Below are 18734 nucleotides of genomic sequence, written 5' to 3'. Positions count from 1 at the left end.
GTGACCGAAAGGACAAGATCACAGATACAAGCGGCCAAATGAGTTTGCTGCTTCAGGTGTCGGGGTTACGGTATCCCTTAGAGATAGGTTGAGAAGCTCTATCATTTGTAAGGAGCTCAGAGTAAAGCCGCTGCTCTTCTACATCAAAAAGAGCCAGATTGGCCTCCCTGGGGAGGTGTTTAGGGCAAGACCCAGGCCATGTTGGGGTGACTATGTGGGCCTATCATTGAAACGCCGGTGAAGGAGGGTGCCCACCTGGTGACCCCAATGAAGCTGACAACCATTACCCTTCCTCCTCTCTGACCCCCATCTTGCAATCCCACCCAACCAGGTCCAACACCACAACCGCTCTGAGGCAGCGCTGAATGAGGTAGCCAATTATTTCCACTCTACTCAGGGTATTTTGTATCATGGGATTGTTCTATCTAGTCCTAAAATTTAACCCAGCCTGCTCCTCAGTGTCACCTGGAAGGACCTAGAAGAAGTGGCTTGGGAGAGGGAAGTCTGAGAATCTCTACTTGGGCTGATGCCCCCATGACCCGATCTCGGATAAGCGGAAGAGGGATGGATGGTTGGTGAACTGTGAGGGATGGACTCCCCTTTGTGAGCCTGGTCATTTTATAATCCTTTACAGGAGATTATCCAGGATATTAACCAAACATTAGGTGATAATTTTGACAGCAGAATTTGATTTAGTTTTAGTCATAGTCCATCCATCCATCTTCTTCCGCTTATCCGAGGTCGGGTCGCGGGGGCAGCAGCCTAAGCAGGGAAACCCAGACTTCCCTCTCTCCAGCCACTTCGTCTAGCTCTTCCCGGGGGATCCCGAGGCGTTCCCAGGCCAGCCGGGAGACATAGTCTTCCCAACGTGTCCTGGGTCTTCCCCGTGGCCTCCTACCGGTTGGACGTGCCCTAAACACCTCCCTAGGGAGGCGTTTGGGTGGCATCCTGACCAGATGCCCGAACCACCTCATCTGGCTCCTCTCGATGTGGAGGAGCAGCGGCTTTACTTTGAGTTCCTCCCGGATGGCAGAGCTTCTCACCCTATCTCTAAGGGAGAGGAAACTCATTTCGGCCGCTTTTACCCGTGATCTTATCCTTTCGGTCATAACCCAAAGCTCATGACCATAGGTGAGGATGGGAACGTAGATCGACCGGTAAATTGAGAGCTTTGCCTTCCGGCTCAGCTCCTTCTTCACCACAATGGATCGGTACAACGTCCGAATTACTGAAGACGCCGCACCGATCCGCCTGTCGATCTCACCATCCACTCTTCCCCCACTCGTGAACAAGACTCCTAGGTACTTGAACTCCTCCACTTGGGGCAGGGTCTCCTCCCCAACCCGGATATGGCACTCCACCCTTTTCCGGGTGAGAACCATGGACTCGGACTTGGAGATGCTGATTCTCATTCCGGTCGCTTCACACTCGGCTGCGAACCGATCCAGCGAGAGCTGAAGATCCCGAATTGACATATTCGTTGAAGAATATGTCAATACACCTCATCATCGTCTTAGTCCACGTAAATTATTTTTTATTTAGTTATTGTCTCGTTTTAGTCAGAAAAAAAGGTAGTTGACGATAACTATGACGAACGTTTTTCGTCAACAAAATTAACACTGGGTGATGGTAACATTGAAGGAGAACTGCACGTATTTTGGACTTTTGCTTATCCACAATCCCGAGGTGAGACAAGCAGACATACTGTATGTTTTTCTCTTTTTGTGTGTATTCTAATCTCAAGAAGAGGCCAACAAGAGGTGGCTAACAATGTAGCTAATGGAAGTTATATATTCCACTTATAAAGCCCTCTGTAAAAAAACATCCAAAAACTGCCAACAACACTCCATTTACATGATGTGACCTGCATGTTGACCAAGTATTAGCGACATTGTTTTCTTGAGTTAACGCAGAGCCTTCTGAGTTGGTAAAAGTAAGCGAGAATTTAAATCATGCCTCTCACTTGTATGGTAGAAATGTTTGGCCAGCAACCAAGAAGTCCAATTTATACCCAGAAGACGAGACTATATGCTTGTTTGCGTTCAGCATTTGTTACCTGAGGAGGATGATGATCGTCATCTAAGTCAATCAATCAATGTTTCCTTTTTTTTTTCCCCAAGATGGCGCTGCTGTAGTGGCTGCTGTAGGCAGGAGCTCTGTGCTCTTGTGTCATCCTTTTGTGTTTCTCTCTTGTTTTCATGTGTTATTTTACTTTTTTGCCTTTTGGTCCGGGACCCTTTGGGACTGTGTGACAAGGTGGGCACTTTCGTGACCTCTGTGGTGCTTTTTTATGGACTTCTGGATCTGCCTCCCGGGAGCCTTTTGGCCATGGAGACCAGCTGCAGGGTCTCTGCCACACCGGAGTCTGTTTGGAGGGACTGGAGGAGATGCGGATGAGGGGACAGGGCTGCGGAACTAGCACTGAGCGCTGGGACGGAGAGGCTTCGCGGTCTCTTGGCTGGGTGAGCAGGTGTCGGACACCTCAGTCACCTTGGACGTATCCTCGCTCATCCATGCGGACTGGACACTGGCCGAGAGGGGAGTCGGCTGTCTTGATTGCTTTGTTGGGTCTGCTCCTGTCTCTGGCCATGCTCCCTCCACCCCAGCAGACGATGGCGTGGAACACCGCAGAGGCCACCACAGTGGATATGTTTATTTTACTTTTTATTCATAGCTGTATGTAGAAGTGTCTGCTTGTATCTGCTGCTTTAATGTCTTTGATGTCCTCTGTGTTCTTTGATGTTTGATGTTTCCCTCTTACAGACACGTAAGAGGGATGTGTTCTATGGCTATGAGTTGTTTTTTCCCCTTGGCCTCAGTCTGGATCCGCTCTCCAGGGCCCAGGCTAGGACCGATTTTTTTATTTTATTTTAATTTAATCTTCTATTTTTTTTCTACCATTCCCCCCCTTGTTTACCTGTATGTCATCTTTTTTGTAAGGGGCGCTGGAAGCCGGCAGACCCGTCCGCGATCCTGTTCTGTCTCCCTGTAATGTTTGTCTGATCTTGAATGGGATTGTGCTGAAAATTAAAATTTTCCTGAAGGAACTCTCCTGACGGAATAAATAAAGTACTATCTATCTATCTATTATATAGCCCTAAATCATGAGTGTCTCAAAGGGCTGCACAAGCCACAACAACATCCTCGGTTCAGATCCCACATCAGGACAAGCAAAAACTCAACCCAATGGGACAATGAGAAACCTTGGAGAGGACCTCATTCGTGGGGACCCCCTAGGGCGACCGGTGCAATAGACGTCGAGTGGATCTAGCATTATATTGTGAGAATCCAGTCCATAGTGGATCTAACATAATAGTGAGAGTAATTGGGAAACACAATTCTTGTGTTGAAATATTTCAACATCTCCTCAATCAGCATCCAAATGAGAGGGGACATTGTACAGTAAGTGAATACTTTATTAGGTTCTTTGTATGTATTTCTTCTTCAGCACTTAGCAATACTGCTACTTGCTGGATCTGTTTATTACTCAGCTTCTAAAACTTGGAGTTTGTCCTCCTTATATTACGTATCAAAAACGCAAGGTTCTGGATCATCATTTGTCCCAAAGTAGTCGTTCTTGGCTTTCATGAAGTCTGCAATGATTAGTAGTAGTTGTAGCAAATAGCGAACGTTGTTATGAACTTGGCTGTTCGGGCTCCAGTACTCTGGAATGCCCTCCCGGTAACAGTTCGAGATGCCACCTCAGTAGAAGCATTTAAGTCTCACCTTAAAACTCATTTGTATACCCTAGCCTTTAAATAGACCCCTTTTAGACCAGTTGATCTGCCGTTTAATTTCTTTTTCTCCTATGTCCCACTCTCCCTTGTGGAGGGAGCCCGGTCCGGTGGCCATGGATGAAGTACTGGCTTTCCAGAGTCGGGGCTCAGGATGGACAGCTCGCCTGTGTATCGGCTGGGGACATCTCTGTGCTGCTGATCCGCCTCCCCTTGGGATGGTTTCCTGTTGGCTCCACTATGGACCGGACTCTCGCTACTGTGTTGGATCCACCTTGGACTGGACTCTCACGGTTGTGTTGGATTCACTATGGATTGAACTTTCACAGCATCATGTTAGACCCGCTCGACATCCATTGCTTTTGTTCCCCTGGGGGGGGGTGGGTTTCGTTGCCCACATATGCGGTCCTCTCCAAGGTTTCTCATAGTCATCATTGTCACTGTCACCGACGTCCCACTTGGGTGAGTTTTCCTTGCCCTTATGTGGGCTCTACCGAGTGTGTCATTGTGGTTTGTGCAGCCCTTTGAGACACTGGTGATTTAGGGCTATATAAACAAAAAATTGATTGATTGATTGATTAATATAAAACCTTTGAGGTTTTTCAGACCCCCATTGTCAGTATGGTTAGCCACTTATTGTGCAAGCTTTCATTCATGATTTACCATGCATCAATTAAAGAAATACATATTGCATGTGTGCTTGTAAGGATTGTGAATGAAGGGCGAAATTCCCCAAAAAGTGCATTTCCCCTTTAAAGACCTTAAATATGAATAATCCAGAACGAAAATCCAGACATCTTGACCTGCAAACTCTTTCAAAAAGGAGCTCGGTCTGATCCATTCTAGAAAGTGGGTCACATCTTCCCATCTGTACCCATGCAAACATCCACTCCCAGTTTGTCAATTACCAAGATATCAAATGCTTCAGGTCTTTGACATGGCTGAAAGCGTATTTGCTGAAGCCTGGAACCATTAAGATGACATTAGCAGCAGTTAGTCTACCATGTTTTTCAAGCGGAACCATCGTGAGATCCCAAACTTGGAAGGTAATGTGTCTGCTGGTGGTTTGAGTGACAGCAGGAGGGTGAATGCCTTGGGACATTCTCCCAACCAGGGTTCTCCTCCTTTTCCTATCTCCTCTCAGAGGCTATATCCTTCACCCTACTTTCACAGTCCAGAAGTGATAGTAAACTAATGAAAGATTTCTAAAGTGACCAATAACCATGAGCCAATTCAAATGCCACAGTGTTTTTAGATATGGAATATGATTGATTAATCATTCCTGAGGGAACCATACTGCCTGAAAAATATCTATATGTTCATAAGGACTTAACGCCACAGGGTGAGGTGAAGTCAAAGCAAACCATTTTGTATCATTCTCCTTAATCTCAATGTCAGACCAAACAAGATGGTCTCCTAAAACTGGGATGGAAATAATAATCAACGACATAATAGGCAGCCTTTCCCGGTTTTCGTCCTGGTTGTGGAACTGTGGACCAGCTCTATACTCTCGGCAGGGTCCTTGAGGGTGCATGGGAGTTTGCCCAACCAGTCTACATGTGCTATGTGGACTTGGAGAAGGAATTCGACCGTGTAGGGGCTCAGAGAGTATGGGGTATCCGCTTTGAGGGTATCTGGTTTGGTGGCTGCAGGATTAGGTCTCTGCTTTCTGAAGATGTTGTGGTCCTGATGGCTTCATCTGGTCAAGATCTTCAGCTCTCACTGGATCGGTTCGCAGCAGAGTATGAAGCGACTGGGATGGGAATCAGCACTTCCAAGTCCGAGCCCACGGTTCTCGCCCGGAAAAGGGTGGAGTGCCATCTCCGGGTTGGGAAGGAGATTTTACCCCCGAGTGGTGGAGTTCAAGTACCTCGGAATCTTGTTCACAGGTAGGGGAAGAGTGGATCGTGAGATAGACAGGCGGATCGGTGCGGCGTCTTCAGTAATGCGGACTCTGTATCGATCCGTTGTGGTGAAGAAAGAGCTGAGCCGGAAGGAAAATCTTTTAATTTACCGGTCGATCTACGTTCCCATCCTCACCTATGGTCATGAGTTTGGGTCATGACCGAAAGGACAAGATCACGGGTGCAAACGGCCGAAATGAGCTTCTTCCGCCGGGTGGGGGGACTCTCCCTTAGAGATAGGGTGAGAAGCTCTGTCATCCGGCAGGAGCTCAAAATAAAGAGGAGCCAGATGAGGTGGTTCGGGCATCTGGTCAGGATGCCACCCGAACGCGTCCCGATGGAGGTTTTTCGGGCACGTCCAACCGGTAAGAGGCCACGGGGAAGACCCAGGACACGTTGGGAAGACTATCTTCCCGGCTGGCCTGGAAACGCTTTGGGATCCCCCCTTGACAAAGTGGCCGGGGAGAGGGAAGTCTGGGCTTCCCTGCTTAGGCTGCTGATCCCGCGACCCGACCTCGGATAACCAGAAGATGGATTATAGATTGGTGCAAAATATAGTGCGGTACTTGAGCTTCTATTGATTCAGTCAATTAGCTTGTGGTCTGCAGAGGAATATTAACAATAATCTATAAACCTCAACTTCCAACTTCAACACATTATTATTCTGACATAAAAACTGGAGTTCAAAACAGAAAGAAATTCCCCTTTCAACAATGGTGCAAATTTTCCGCCAACTTCTTCAGATGTCTCGTTGGATCAATCAAACGTCTCTTGGGAACCATACTTTCTCACCAATGCATAAGGAATAGGAGCAATCCTACGGGACTCATGTTTCTCAACAAATATCAACGCTCTCTTGCGAATTACGCTTCTGAAAATAGTCTGCATGCCAGCAGCGTTCAAAGCTCCAAGGAACATTTACTACCACCTTGTGTCTTTTTGGCGATGAAGCTCCTTTAAAAAAATGTCTGGTCTGATCAATCAACGTCCTTCAGGGAACTCCATTTCCCTGCTCATGCCGTGTGGAAAATATCAAAGTTCTTGTGGGAATTGTTTGTTTGTTTTATTCCCTCCCCTGTAAATTGTAAAGCCACAATATAGGAATATATTCTAAATGACTTTAAGCTTCAGGCGAAAAAGATCAAATGAATGAGACTACATAAGGGTCAGGTGATCCTGCGCAAAGTGATGGGTCGATGAAATGTAAATGGTTAAATGTAGCCGCCCAGGACTTCAGCCACTGTTGGTCACACTCTATAAATAAACATAGTCGCTGGCAGTGGTGAAACCCTACAGCTGTAAACAACAGAGACCAGTCCTCCCCATGTATGAATAATTCCTCTTTTTATATTGAGAACGCACTCAGACAACAATAGACGATACATTGATTTCCCTAAGGGTTTGTTTGATATTGGATGGAAAGTTGTGCATTCCTTGCAGTGGTGGGTCAACATATCAGCAGATAATTCATTAATAATAATAATAATAATTAATTACAGGGTAACCACATTATAGGGCAGCACGGTGTGACAGTGGTTAGTGCATGTGCCTCACAATACGAAGGTCCTGAGTAGTCCTGAGTTCAATCCCGGGCTCGGGATCTTTCTGTGTGGAGTTTGCATGTTCTCCCCGTGACTCCGTGGGTTCCCTCCGGGTACTCCGGCTTCCTCCCACCTCCAAAATCATGCACCTGGGGATAGGCCCCTCCCACCTCCAAAGACATGCACCTGGGGATAGGTTGATTGGCAACCCTAAATTGGCCCTAGAGCAGGGGTCACCAACGCGGTGCCTGTGGGCACCAGGTAGCCCGTAAGGACCAGGTGAGTAGCCCGCTGGCCTGTTCTAAAAATAGCTCAAATAGCAGCACTTACCAGTGAGCTGCCTCCATTTTTTTAATTTTATTTATTTACTAGCAAGCTGGTCTCGCTTTGCTCGACATTTTTAATTCTAAGAGAGACAAAACTCAAATAGAATTTGAAAATCCAAGAGAATATTTTAAAGACTTGGTCTTCACTTCTTTAAATAAATTCATTATTTTTTTTACTTTGCTTCTCATAACTATCAGAAAGACAATTTTAGAGAAAAAATACAACCTTAAAAATGATTTTAGGATTTTTAAACACATATATCTTTTTAGCTTTTAAATTCCTTCCTCTTCTTTCCTGACAATTTAAATCAATGTTCAAGTATTTACTTTTAATTCTTAATTTTAGCGCCTGTTTTTTTAACGAAGAATATTTGTGAAATATTTCTTCAAACTTATTATGATTAAAATTCAAAAAAAATATTCTGGCAAATCTAGAAAATCTGTAGAATCAAATTTAAATCTTATTTCAAATTCTTCAGAATTTCTTTTAAAATTTGTGTTCTGGAAAATCTAGAAGAAATAATGATTTGTCTTTGTTCGACATATAGCTTGGTCCAATTTGTTATATATTCTAACAAAGTGCGGATTGGATTTTAACCTATTTAAAACATGTCATCAACATTCTAAAATTAATCCTAATCAGGAAAAATTACTAATGATGTTCCATAAATTATGTTTTTAATTTTTTCAAAAAGATTCGAAATAGCTAGTTTTTCTCTTCTTTTTTTCGGTTGAATTTTGCATTTTAAAGATCCGAAATTGAAGATAAACTATGTTTCAAAATTACATTTTCATTTACTTTGTGTTTTCTCCTCTTTTAAACCTTTCAATTAAGTGTTTTTTTGATCATTTATTTTCTACAAAAAAACCTTCCGTAAAAGGAAAAAAAATGTACGACGGAATGACAGACAGAAATACAATTTATTGAAGTGTGTATCAAACTGGTAGCCCTTCGCATTAATCAGTACCCAAGAATAGCTGTTGTTTTTAAAAAGCTTGGTGACCCCTGCCCTAGAGTGTGAATGTTGTCTGTCTATCTGTGTTGGCCCTGTGATGAGGTGGCGACTTGTCCAGGGTGTACCCGCCTCCCGTCCGTATGCAGCTGAGATAGGCTCCAGCGACCCCCCGCCACCCCAAAAGGGACAAGCGGTAGGAAATGGATGGATGGATAACCATAATATACAAGTGAAACTCAAGAAATTTGAATATCGTGCGAAGGTTTGTTTATTTCAGCAATTCGATTTCCAAGATAAAACTAATCTTAGACATAGTCTAATAACATGCGACTAGAGACTTATTTTGATATCATTTTGAGGATTATGGCTTTGGGTTCCCTCCGGGTACTCCGGCTTCCTCCCACCTCCAAAGACATGCACCTGGGGATAGGTTGATTGGCAACACTAAATGGTCCCTAGTAGAGATGAGCAGATAGGCAAGTATATCATCCGCAACCGCTTCACCAAAGTCGTCATCCACCTGCCGACCACCCGAACCAACATTTTATCGGGACCGTACCCGCCCGCCGCCCGTCCGCTGAAATACATCAGAGGTCGGCCGCCTTTATCACTCAAAGAGCTATTTAAACCTGTTTCACAGAAAAATTAAGTCAATTGGAGCCGCTTACGTTCTCGAGACTATCCAATAGCGTTCATTCTGATGACAAGAATAAGGGCGTGCTGTGAAGCCATTGTCTTAGACATCTTTAACAACATGTACAAACCCATTGTTGGTCCGGCAACATGTTGTGTGCAGCTTCCGCAATTACGCGTTCAAGATTGAAAGGCATACTGGGTGATACAGAGTACACTGATGGTTGTGATATAAACAACTTTAACACTTACTAATATGCGCCACGCTGTGAAGCCACACAATACAAGATTGATAAACACATTTCGGGAGAACATCCTCACAGTAACACAACACAAACGCAACACAACAAATACCCACAATCCTTTGTATCCGTGACTAACCTGAATATATTTTACACCCCTGCGCCCAATACAAAGGATTCTGGGTATTTGTTGTGTTGCCTTTATGATGTGTTACTGTGAGGATCCATCCATCCATCCATTTCCTACCGCTTATTCCCTTTCGGGGTCGCGGGGGGCGCTGGCGCCTATCTCAGCTACAATCGGGTGGAAGGCAGGGTACACCCTGGACAAGTCGCCACCTCATCGCAGGGCCAACACAGATAGACAGACAACATTCACACACTAGGGCCAATTTAGTGTTGCCAATCAACCTATCCCCAGGTGCATGTCTTTGGAACTACTGTGAGGATGTTCTCCCAAAATGTGTTTGTCGTTCTTAATTGGTGTGGCTTCACAGCGTGGCGCATATTACTAAGAGTGTTAAAATTGATTATATCACAACCATTAGTGTACTCTGTGTCACCCAGTATGCCTTGCAGTCGTGTGCGTGTTGCTGTGGAAGTCACACACAACATGATGCTGGACTGACAAGCTGTAGAAGACGACAAAGCCAATGGTATCATATCACGCCCTAATACTTACAGTATAATCTGGGTGACAGCCGGCTGTCATTCAAGAGAATAATAGTGTCTCCTATTGTCTTCTTCGCTTTATGACGCGGGTCTTAAATGGCTCTTTGAACGGCAAAGGATACCGATCCCAGAACCATGCACATCAAATATTTCCGGATGGTTCAACCGCCACCCGACCGAATCTAATTAAAATCTATTTTCTCGTCATGTCAACCGCCCGACCCGCGGTTTATCCGCGGACTCCTCGGATGAGACCGCAAACCGCGCATCTCTAGTCCCTAGTGTGTGAATGTGAGCGAGAATGTTGTCTTTCTATCTGTGTTGGCCCTGCGATGAGGTGGCGACTTGTCCAGGCTGTACTCCGCCTTCCGCCCAAATGCAGCTGAGATGGGCACCAGCGCCCCCCCGCCACCCCAAAAGGAATAAGCGACATAAAAGGCCATATCGCCCAGCCCTACCCGTGACTAATAATCCAAAATGTGAATCATCTGATTTAAAAACGTTTTTATAATTTGACAGCTTTATCTGTAATATAAAGACATATATTATTGTTTTTCACACAGTTTGGAAATGCTTAATAAATACTTTGATTCATTTCTACAGTAAAGGAAAACAGTTTTCAGGGAAATGATCTAATCTAATGACCAAACACAATATGAAAAGGCTAAATATCCTACAATGTAGAAGGATAGGACACGAGGAGGGATGTTACCTAAGTAACGGCTCCTCATGCTTACCTCAAAATCATATTCCCATTTGCCAACAAACTGGGTGAAAGAGGAGAACACAGCTGATCAAGTGAACCGTGCAACCCGAGCGGCTGCTTTATAAAATGACAAACAGCGCCATCTGGTGTTACTTCTCATTGTGCTGCAACTATCCGGAGAAAACATGCTTACCCTCCACATGACAATGAAGGAAAGCGATCCACCTTTCTTACCTCGGCGTCGTACTCGAACATCTGATTGCCCTTCATGTGGTGACACTTGAGCATGATGACAGGCCCGTTGAGGCGGGAAACGTCCAAACAGAGGTCGTCCGTTCGGATTTCTTTGTCTGCCGTGTAAGAGAAGACCTAAAATCAAATATGTTGCATTAATGTATGACAGGGGTGTCAAACGCAAAATTTAAAACTGAACAAAGCCGCGGGCCAAGGGTTGAACAAATGAACGTTTTAATAGGGACCCAAACAAGTTTTGCATTGAATATTGAACAAGCAGGGCTCATATAATTTTATAGTGACATGCAAAATCCAGTTTCAAATAATAAGAATAATAATAATTAAAGCTGCAAGCAGCGTTGGTCGGGTCCGGCTTTGGCCGCTGCCAAGCCCTGGTCTAAGTCAGACCTACATAGAGGTCTTTGTTTCATGTCTCTACGACATTCCTAACAGAAGTTACAAGCAATTTTGTCTGGGTTTTTTCCTAGGGGGCGCTGGAGCGCAATTTTGACTTTTGGGGTTTGGTTTTTTAATAGATGGCAGTTTTCACCAGTCCTGATGTGTGTGTAAAATTTGGTGAGTTTTGAAGCATGTTAAGGGGGTTAAATTACAGATCAGTGTTTCTGGATGTTGTTGATAAATCGCTTTCGCTTTGCATAGTAGAGCTTTAACTTGCACCTTGAAGCATTTTAAGGGGGTCAAATTACAGCTCAAAGAGGCAAAAATGACATTTTTTAGGAAACTTTGCGCAGGGGTTCTTTGAAGGCGCGTAAAATCAAAACCTGGAGCAGTAATCAAAACTTTGTTGGATAGTTTTAATCAAAAGGGTTCAATCTCTCTCCTTTGCGAGTTTGAAGTTGAAACGACAAACGCACTCTGAGGAGTTTACGTTTGAAAAAGGTGACGGGTTTTTACAAAACTCTTATTTTGAAGGGGTAATTTTTAACTTTGTGTTGATTTTTGCCAAAGGATGTCAATCATCTAAATGTAGGTCTAAGTGAGACCTACATAGAAGTTTTTGTTTCATGTCTTTCCGGCATTCCTACTGGAAGTTACAAGCAATTTTGTTTGTGCTTTCTTCCTAGGAGCAGTTTTTGCTGTGTTTTATTCAAAAATTGTGCTAGAGCGAAATTTTGAGTATTGGGATTTGTTTTTTTCATTAGATCGCAATTTTCGCCAGTCCTGATGTGTGTGCCAAGTTTGGTGAGTTTTGAAGCATTTTAAGGGGGTCAAATTACAGCTCAAAGAGGCAAAAATAGCATTTTTTGCGAAAATGTTGCTTTCAATGGGTTTTTGCAAAATTTTTGTTGATATTTTACATAGAAAGTAAAATTATGAAATCTAGGTCTAAGTCAGTCCTACATAGAGGTTTTTGTTTCATGTCTCTGCGACTTTCCTAACGGAAGTTACAAGCAGTCTATTTTTTTTTTTCTTCCTAGGGGGCGTTAGCGCGCAATTTTCAATTTTGGGGTTTGGTTGCTTAATATGTTGGGAAGGTTTGCTATACCGACGTGTGTGTCAAATTTGGTGAGTTTTGAAGCATGTTAAGGGGGTCAAATAACAGCGCGTAGGTGGGTAATAATAATAAAAGGCAGCAGTTTCAATAGGGTCCTTGGTCCATGGCAAAGGACTCCACAGGGCTTATATCATTTTAGGGTCCTTTGCCATGGGCCTGGCGGACCCTAATAATTAAAAAATATCAATGGCATATCAAATAAAATTTAAATACAAACTGAGTGCCTCTTTTATATTTGCAGACTTCGGAGGTAAATATCAAAATAAACTTTGTCCACAGGCTAATAATACATTTGAAAATAAAATAATAATGAATGAATCAAACATTCAAGCCTTGAAGTAACAAGAGAAAGTGCATGAATAAATTGTTAATTATTGCTCAGTTTGCTACACTGATTTGCTTGAACAATGAATATGGAACAAGCAATAATTATACAACTTAATAGTGCAAAATCAACATTCAAAAAAAAAAAGGTCAAATAAATATAATTGAAATAAAACATTTAATGGCTCTTTTCTATTTGCAGCCTTCTGAGGTAAATATCGACATTACATTTTTCCACAGGCTAATAAATCTTAAAATAAAATAATAACGAGATGGGTGGGGGGCGGGTTTTGGTGGTAGTCAGTGCTGCAAGGGGTTCTGGGTATTTGTTCTGTTGTGTTTATGTTGTGTTACGGTGCGGATGTTCTCCCGAAATGTGTTAGTCATCCTTGTATGGTGTGGGTTCACAGTGTGGCGCATATTTGTAACAGTGTTAAAGTTGTTCATACGGCCACCCTCAGTCTGACCTGTATGGCTGTAGAGCAAGTATGCTGGCATTCACTTAAGTGTGTGTATAAGTCGCATTTATCATGTGACTTGGCCAACATGCTGTTTGTATGGAGTAAAAGCGGGCATGACAACATATTGTAGACAACGCTAAAGGCAGTGCCTTTATAGTGCCGGCGGGCCAGCTCTAATGTTAATTTGATATTGCCTCAAGGGCCAAATGAAATTGTACGGCGGGCCAAATGTGGCCCACGGGCCAGAGTTTGACACCCATGATGTATGAGGAATAACAACGTATTAATAACTTTATATTTTAAACTGTTTTAATTATTAGGTTTTTCGGCAGACATTTGAACTGGCATTTAAGAATGCAAATATTTTATACATATATATATGTATATGTATGTATATATGTATATATATATATATGTATATGTATGTATATATATATATATATATATATATATATATACTGTATATTATTAATACATGTTAATATCTGCAAAAAGTCAGTGTTCAAAAACAAGAAAAAAAATACAAAAATTAGGGGTATTTTATTTGAACTAAGCAAAATAATCTGCCAAAAAAGGAGAAAATTCGGCTTGTCAAGACTTTCCAAAACAAGTAAAATTAGCAGAACTCAATGAAACCAAGAATACCTTAAAATAAGTAAATTCTCACTAATAACAAGTGCACTTTTCTTGGTACGAAAAAAAGAGACCTTTTTGCTCAATATGTTGAAAATGTTCTTAAATTACGTAAATGCTAGTGACATTATCTTGACATAATAATATGCGCTCAGCATCATGATTTTTTTTTCATGCCTGAAATAAGAAATGATCACTTTAAATAAGTACTTTTACACTTGTGAGTGTTAATGACACAGCTTTGCATCAGTTGATCATCCACCATCCACCATCTTTTAATATTTAATGCACGCATTTTTATTCCCACCTGGTTTCCACCCATGCCGTGGCAGTTGAAAAAGCCCACTTTCTCATTCTCCTTTCGCCCCATGTTGTCAACACATTGGTTGGTCTCAACGTTCCTGATCTGCCAATATGGAAAACATTCATAAATGTAATCAGTTAAAAGGCAATCCTTAAAACACCAGAATTACACAATACAGCAGGAATCCTTTTTATAAGAGTAACACTCATTCAAATGAATAATAAAACAGTATAATATAAATATATTTCATTTTATTGAATTAATTGTATTGTGGTGAGAGCATCTGCCCTGAGATCGGTAGGTTGTGAGTTAAAACCCCGGCTGAGTCATACCAAACACTAAAAAAATGGTAGCCATTACCTCCCTTACCATGAATTGATGAAGGTGGACCCCGACTTAAACAAGTTGAAAAACTTATTGGGGTGTTACCATTTAGTGGTCAATTGTACGGAATATGTACTGTACTGTGCAATCTACTAATAAAAGTATCAATCAATCAATCAATCCCTGCTTGGCACTCAGCATCAAGGGTTGGAATTGGGGGTTAAATCACCAAAAACTGATAACATACATAAAAACAATTTGTATGACCCAGTGCAAACAACCTTTCCCGTTAGGGTGCAAATCAATACTTTAAGCAATACACACCCTGCTCACTAAACTTTGTGGACATTATAGAAATGTACACACACCATCCATCCATCCATCTTTTTCCGCTTATCTGAGGTTGGGTCGCGGGGGCAGCAGCCTAAGCAGGGAAGACCAGACATAGTCTACCCAACGTGTCCAGGGTCTTCCCCGTGGCCTCCTACTGGTTGGACGTGCCCTAAACACCTCCCTAGGGAGGCGTTGGGGTGGCATCCTGACCAGATGCCCGAACCACCTCATCTGGCTCCTGGCGGCTTTACTTTGAGCTTCTCCCAGATGACAGAACTTCTCACCCTATCTCTAAGGGAGAGACCAAAACTCATTTCGGCCGCTTGTACCCGTGATCTTGTCCTTTCGGTCATGACCCAAAGCTCATGACCATAGGTGAGGATGGGAACGTAGATCGACCGGTAAATTGAGAGCTTTGCCTTCCGGCTCAGCTCCTTCTTCACCACAACGGATCGATACAGCGTCCGTTTTATTGAAGACGCCGCACCGATCTGCCTGTCGACCTCATGATCCACTCTTCCCTCACTCGTGGAGAAAACTCCGAGGTACTTGGGGCAAGATCTCCTCCCCAACCCAGAGATGGCACTCCACCCTTTTCCGGGGCGAGAACCATGGACTCGGACTTGGAGGTGCTGATTCCCATCCCGGTCGCTTCACACTAGGCTGCGAACCGATCCAGTGAGAGCTGAAGATCCCGGCCAGATGAAGCCCTCAGGACCACATCATCTGCAAAAAGCAGAGACCTAATCCTGCGGTCACCAAACCGGAACCCCTCAACGCCTTGACTGCGCCTAGAAATTCTGTCCATAAAAGTTATGAACAGAATCAGTGACAAACGACAACCTTGGCGGAGTCCAACCCTCACTGGAAACGTGTGCGACTTACTGCCAGCAATGCGGACCAAGCTCTGACACTGATCATACAGGGAGTGGACTATGTTCTGACACTGATCATACAGGGAGTGGACTATGTTCTGACACTGATCATACAGGGAGTGGACTATGTTCTGACACTGATCATACAGGGAGTGGACTATGTTCTGACACTGATCATACAGGGAGTGGACTATGTTCTGACACTGATCATACAGGGAGTGGACTATGTTCTGACACTGATCATACAGGGAGTGGACTATGTTCTGACACTGATCATACAGGGAGTGGACTATGTTCTGACACTGATCATACAGGGAGTGGACCAAGTTCTGACACTGATCATACAGGGAGTGGACACACCATACACAATTTTAAATCCACTGCAAAGTATGATGGGTAATGAGCAAAACTGTCTCTCTCCACACTTTGCCATGTTTGAGGCATTGTAGATCGTGTATATTCATGTTTGATTACAAACACGACTTTAAGGAGGACGTCACAGAAGTAAAAAAAAAAGTAGGAAGCAAATTTTCATATACTCTTAATATTCAATGTTTTATCGCATATACTTCATATTGTAGTGTCGACAGGGTCTGATGTGATGTTTGATAATAACTGTTCCCAGAGGGTGAGGGTGATGGGTCGAATGCAGAGGAAAATCTCACCACACCTAGTGTGTGTGGTGTGTGTGTGTGTGTGTGTGTGTGTGTGTGTGTGTGTGTGTGTGTGTGTGTGTGTGTGTGTGTGTGTATGACAATCTTTAAAGGCCTACTGAAAGCCACTACTAGCGACCACGGAGTCTGATAGTTTATATATCAATGATGAAATTTTAACTAAATTACAATTTTAAATTTCCCGCCGAGTTTCTTGTTGAAAACGTCACAGAATGACGAGTATGATGATGCGTCTTTGTGACGTCTCGGGTTGTAGCGGACATAATAGTCCAGCACCACACACGACTAAAAGTAGTCTCTTTTCATCGCATAATTACACAGTAATTTGGACATCTGTGTTGCTGAATCTTTTGCAATTTGTTCAATTATTAATGGAGACGTCAAAGAAGAATGCTGTTGGTGGAAAGTGGTGGATTGCAGCTGCCTTTAGCACCGTTTGTTGTGAAGTTTTAACACAGAGCGGTCAAGCGAACATTTTTTGTCTACGTCAACCAGCAAGTTTTTGGATGGGAAAATTGTGATATTAAGTCGGCTCTTACCGGAGACTTCAGTGGATTATGCGACTTCCTCCTGTAGCTCAAAAAGGCAGCTGTGATCTTGGCTCCTCGGCTTCTCTGAGAGACACTGGCGTTCACCGCAGCCATCCGACTTTTAGGTATGACTTTACAATCTCACTAGAACACTATTAAAACAATAAGTAGATAAGGGATCTTCCAGAATTATCCTAGTAAATGTGTCTCATTACATCTGAAACGGTCCCACTGCCGCCGCCTTGAGCCGTCACTTTTTTTTTTTTTTGTGCTTCACTCTAACTTTCCTTATCCACGAATCTTTCATCCTCGCTCAAATTAATGGGGAAATTGTCGCTTTCTCGGTCCGAATAGCTCTTGCTACTGGAAGCTCACATTATAAACAATGTGAGGAGCCCTCACACCGGTGACGTCACGCTCACATGGTCTGCTACTTCCGGTACAGGCAAGGCTTTTTTATTAGCGACCAAAAGTAGCAAAGTTTATCGTGGATGTTCTCTACTAAATCCTTTCAGCAAAAATATGGCAATATCGCGAAATGATCAAGTATGACACATAGAATGGACCTGCTATCCCCGTTTGAATAAGAAAATCTCATTTCAGTAGGCCTTTAATTCTCTACTTTAACTTTTTTTTAACTTTGTTATTATATATTTGCCGCAGTCACTGCTCAGACAAGTTGAGAACAAAACCTAATACAACCTAAGAAAAAATAATTACACCAATAAGAATTAAGGACGATTAAAGCGCTCATTTCTGGAGCTGACATTTACTTTTGTCATGTCAAAGTCATTAAACTGAATTAAAAAAAACCTCAAACTCAAAAGTTTCAACATTTTTCATCCTTCCTGCAAGGATCAATGTTGTGCAACCTTTTAGGTGGAAGATAATCTATTGACATGAATTTGGTCTATTTTCAGAATTACTTTTCCCCATAGGGCGGGGGTAGCTGAGATGGGCTCCTTAGAGCCGCCCTAGTGGCTCTCTAGGGCTTTTTCAAAAATGTATGAAAAATGGAAAAAGATGAGGGGGAAAAAAATATATATTTTTTTTTAATATAGTTTCTGTCGGAGGACAAACATGACCCAAACCTCCCTAATTCTTATAAAGCACAATGTTTGTATTAAACATGCTTCACTGATTCAAGTATTTGGCGAGCGCCGTTTTGTCCTACTAATTTTGGCGGTCCTTGAACGCACCGTAGTTTGTTTTCATGTACAACTTTCTCCGACTTTCTAGGAAATGTTTTACGCTACTTCTTTTTCCGTCTCATTTTGTCCACCAAACTTTTTACGTTGTGCGAGGATGCACAAAGGTGAGTTTTGTTGACGTTATTGACTTGTGTGGAGTGCTAATCAGACATATTTGGTCACTGCATGACTGCAAGCTAATCGATGCTAACATGCTATTTAGGCTAGGCCGTAGTTTGTTTACATGTGTAACAGTCTCCGACTTTCTAAGACGTGTTTTATGCCACTTCTTTTTCTGTCTCATTTTGTCCACCAAACTTTTAACAGTGTGCGTGAATGCACAAAGGTGAGTTTTGTTGACGTTATTGACTTGTGTGGAGTGCTAATCAGACATAATTGGTCACTGAATGACTGCAAGCTAATCGATGCTAACATGCTTTTTAGGATAGGCCATAGTTTGTTTACATGTATAATATTCTCCGACTTCCTAAAACGTGTTTTATGCCACTTCCTTTTCTGTCTCATTTTGTCCACCAAACTTTTAACGCTGTGCATCAATGCACAGAGGTGAGTTTTGTTGACGTTATTGACTTGTGTGGAGTGCTAATCAGACATATTTGGT

The 18734-nt window shown here is 42.8% G+C and overlaps 1 protein-coding gene across 6 annotated transcripts in view; it reads right to left on the bottom strand.

Annotated features, from left to right (window-relative positions):
- Window positions 1-18734, bottom strand: part of galnt13 (UDP-N-acetyl-alpha-D-galactosamine:polypeptide N-acetylgalactosaminyltransferase 13) — a 114592-nt gene that overhangs the window by 20683 nt on the left and 75175 nt on the right. For 2 of the 6 annotated variants that reach the window (XM_061878992.1, XM_061878993.1), the window contains exons 10-12: window positions 14190-14288; window positions 10949-11083; window positions 10746-10828 (exon numbers count right to left, since the gene is read on the bottom strand). In XM_061878992.1, the coding sequence (XP_061734976.1) occupies window positions 10746-10828; window positions 10949-11083; window positions 14190-14288 (317 nt within the window). The remainder of the gene's footprint in view (window positions 1-10745; window positions 10829-10948; window positions 11084-14189; window positions 14289-18734) is intronic. The other 4 variants (XM_061878988.1, XM_061878987.1, XM_061878990.1 and 1 more) reach the window with 2 other exon arrangements.

Source organism: Nerophis ophidion, linkage group LG19 (genome assembly GCF_033978795.1).
Source record: "Nerophis ophidion isolate RoL-2023_Sa linkage group LG19, RoL_Noph_v1.0, whole genome shotgun sequence".
NCBI classification, from domain to species: Eukaryota; Metazoa; Chordata; class Actinopteri; order Syngnathiformes; family Syngnathidae; genus Nerophis; species Nerophis ophidion.
Note: the sequence above shows the minus strand (reverse complement) of the source record. Positions and strands in the feature narration are given on the sequence as shown.